General features: G+C 38.2%; 1 protein-coding gene across 10 annotated transcripts in view; it reads left to right on the top strand.

The window, feature by feature from the left end:
• The window catches only part of LOC132116459 (receptor-type tyrosine-protein phosphatase mu-like), a 214,041-nt gene that overhangs the window by 80,401 nt on the left and 131,140 nt on the right, over positions 1-2,500 (top strand). For all 10 annotated transcript variants that reach the window (XM_059525292.1, XM_059525288.1, XM_059525287.1 and 7 more), the window contains exon 7: positions 342-635. In XM_059525292.1, the coding sequence (XP_059381275.1) occupies positions 342-635 (294 nt within the window). The remainder of the gene's footprint in view (positions 1-341; positions 636-2,500) is intronic.

Genomic DNA, 2,500 nt, shown 5'->3' with positions numbered 1-2,500 from the left:
AATAGAAAATTCTCACAGTATAAGATACACTTTACACTTGAAAATACACAATGTTTTAATATTAATTGCGTGAGGATGCTACTTAATAAAAAGTGGCTAACTCTATTCAATCTACTTTATTTTCAGCTAGCTAAAGTGAACTTTTCTTTCATAGTTACATAACTATTATATTATAAATTCAACGGCTGAAGACGAAAGATGATTAATTCAGCTTTCAGATCATGTATACATCTCAGTTTCTCCAAGCTGACCCTTCTGACTGGTTTAGTGCTCCAGGGTCAAATATTACAGATATGACGGTTGAAAATGGTGAAGTAATATGAATATTGTCCCTCTCTCAGAGCCTCCAATCCCCATCGCTCCTCCTCAGCTGACGGCGGTCGGCGCCACCTACCTGTGGATCCAGCTCAACGCAAACTCCATCAACGGAGACGGGCCGATCGTGGAGAAGGAGGTGGAGTACCGCACGCTTTCTGGAAGCCTGATCGACAGCCAACCGGTCGACAAACCCAACCACAAGATCGGCCACCTGGACCCCGACACTGAGTACGAGATCAGTGTGCTGCTCACCAGACCCAACGAGGGCGGCACTGGGGCCCCGGGGCCCCCGCTCAGGGCCCGCACCAAGTGTGCAGGTGAAAACTCTCGCTTTACTACATCACAGCTGATTTATCTGACAACCAGTGATGGAGAAGCTGCACTGAACGCTGTTAAACTACAGTCAAGTTTCTCTAGTTTCTCACACCAGTGCTCTTTTAGATTTTTAGATTGTAGGTTTTTTATTTTATTTTAGTTTAGTTTTAATTTTGTTACATTTTTATTTATTTTTAGTTGCTTTTTTATTTTATTTTTTAATTTGAGTTACTTTTAGTAATTTTGTTGCATGTTGTTTATTAATTGTTATTTATTAATTCTACTTTATTTAGTTTGTTATTTTAGTAACTTCACTTGTAATAAAATTGATTCACTCCAATGAACTGATTCACCACAACAAACTGATTCACTATAATGAAGTAATTCACTACAATGAACTCATTCATAATTACAAACTGATTCACTACAACGAGGTGGTTCACAAAAATGAACTAATTCACTATTGTGAACTGATTCACTACAATATACTGATTCACTACCATGACCTGATTCACTATAATGAAGTAATTCACTACAATGAAATAATTCACTATTATGACCTGACTCACTACAATGAACTGATTCATAATTATGAACTGATTCACTACAACGAGCTGGTTCACAAAAATGAACTAATTCACTATTGTGAACTGATTCACTACAATATACTGATTCACTACCATGACCTGATTCACTATAATGAAGTAATTCCCTACAATGAATTGATTCACTATTATTACCTGATTCAATACAATCAACTAATTCATAATTATGAACTGATTCACTACAACGAGCTGGTTCACAAAAATTTTATGATTCACTACAATATACTGATTCACTACCATGACCTGATTCACTATAATGAAGTAATTCACTACAATGAATTGATTCACTATTATTACCTGATTCAATACAATCAACTGATTCATAATTATGAACTGATTCGCTACAACAACCTGGTTTACAAAAATGAATTGATTTACTATATTGAACTGATTCACTACAATATACTGATTCATTAAATGACCTGAATCACTATAATGAATTTATTCACTATAATTAATTCACTATTATGACCTGATTCACTACAATGAGCTGATTCATGATTATGAACTGATTCACTACAATGAGCTGATTCATGATTATGAACTGATTCACTACAATGAGCTGATTCATGATTATGAACTGATTCACTACAATGAGCTGGTTCACTGAAGTGAATCTTAAAGTTTTAGTGTAAGTTACTGTCTTCCCAATCACTGGTTGTGTTGTTGTGTTCAGTGTGTTGGGATTCGTTCATGTGAGTCGTTTAAAAGGGTCTTCAGTGAATCTCTAGAGTTTAGTGTCATTTAATGGTCGTCAGCGCAGATGCAGCTCGTTTCTGAACTGATGGGGAGGTCATTACCTAAATAAACACTGTGTTTGTTGTTGTTAAGATGCGCTAGGAGTGCGTTCCTGTGTTTCTCTAGTAATGGTGCAGGAAAGCATTAGCGTTACTAAGTGTTCGTCAGAGTGCCGGGCTCATTAGCATCACGCCGCCGAAGCCCCGGGCCCCCAGCACACTACATGCAATTATCACAGTAATTAAGCAGGTGCAATGACTCTCATTCCTGATGACTGTTGTGATCGTAGCAGCGCTCAGGTTCTCCACGTGACGCTCCCACGCCAGGCTAATCGCTAGTCCATTAGCCAGAGCGCTAACTGCCTATTAGCGCATCACAGGATTCATCAGCCAGTCAGACGAGAGATGCTCCGGGCCATAAAGAGCAGAACACAAAACTGCATTTACATCAATTATCATTTTATTCCATTGACTGTCCGGTCATTAGCATATATTTCCTCTGACGGCCTTTAACAGAACGACAGA

This window comes from Carassius carassius, chromosome 35 (assembly GCF_963082965.1).
Source record: "Carassius carassius chromosome 35, fCarCar2.1, whole genome shotgun sequence".
Classification (NCBI taxonomy): domain Eukaryota; kingdom Metazoa; phylum Chordata; class Actinopteri; order Cypriniformes; family Cyprinidae; genus Carassius; species Carassius carassius.
Note: the sequence above shows the minus strand (reverse complement) of the source record. Positions and strands in the feature narration are given on the sequence as shown.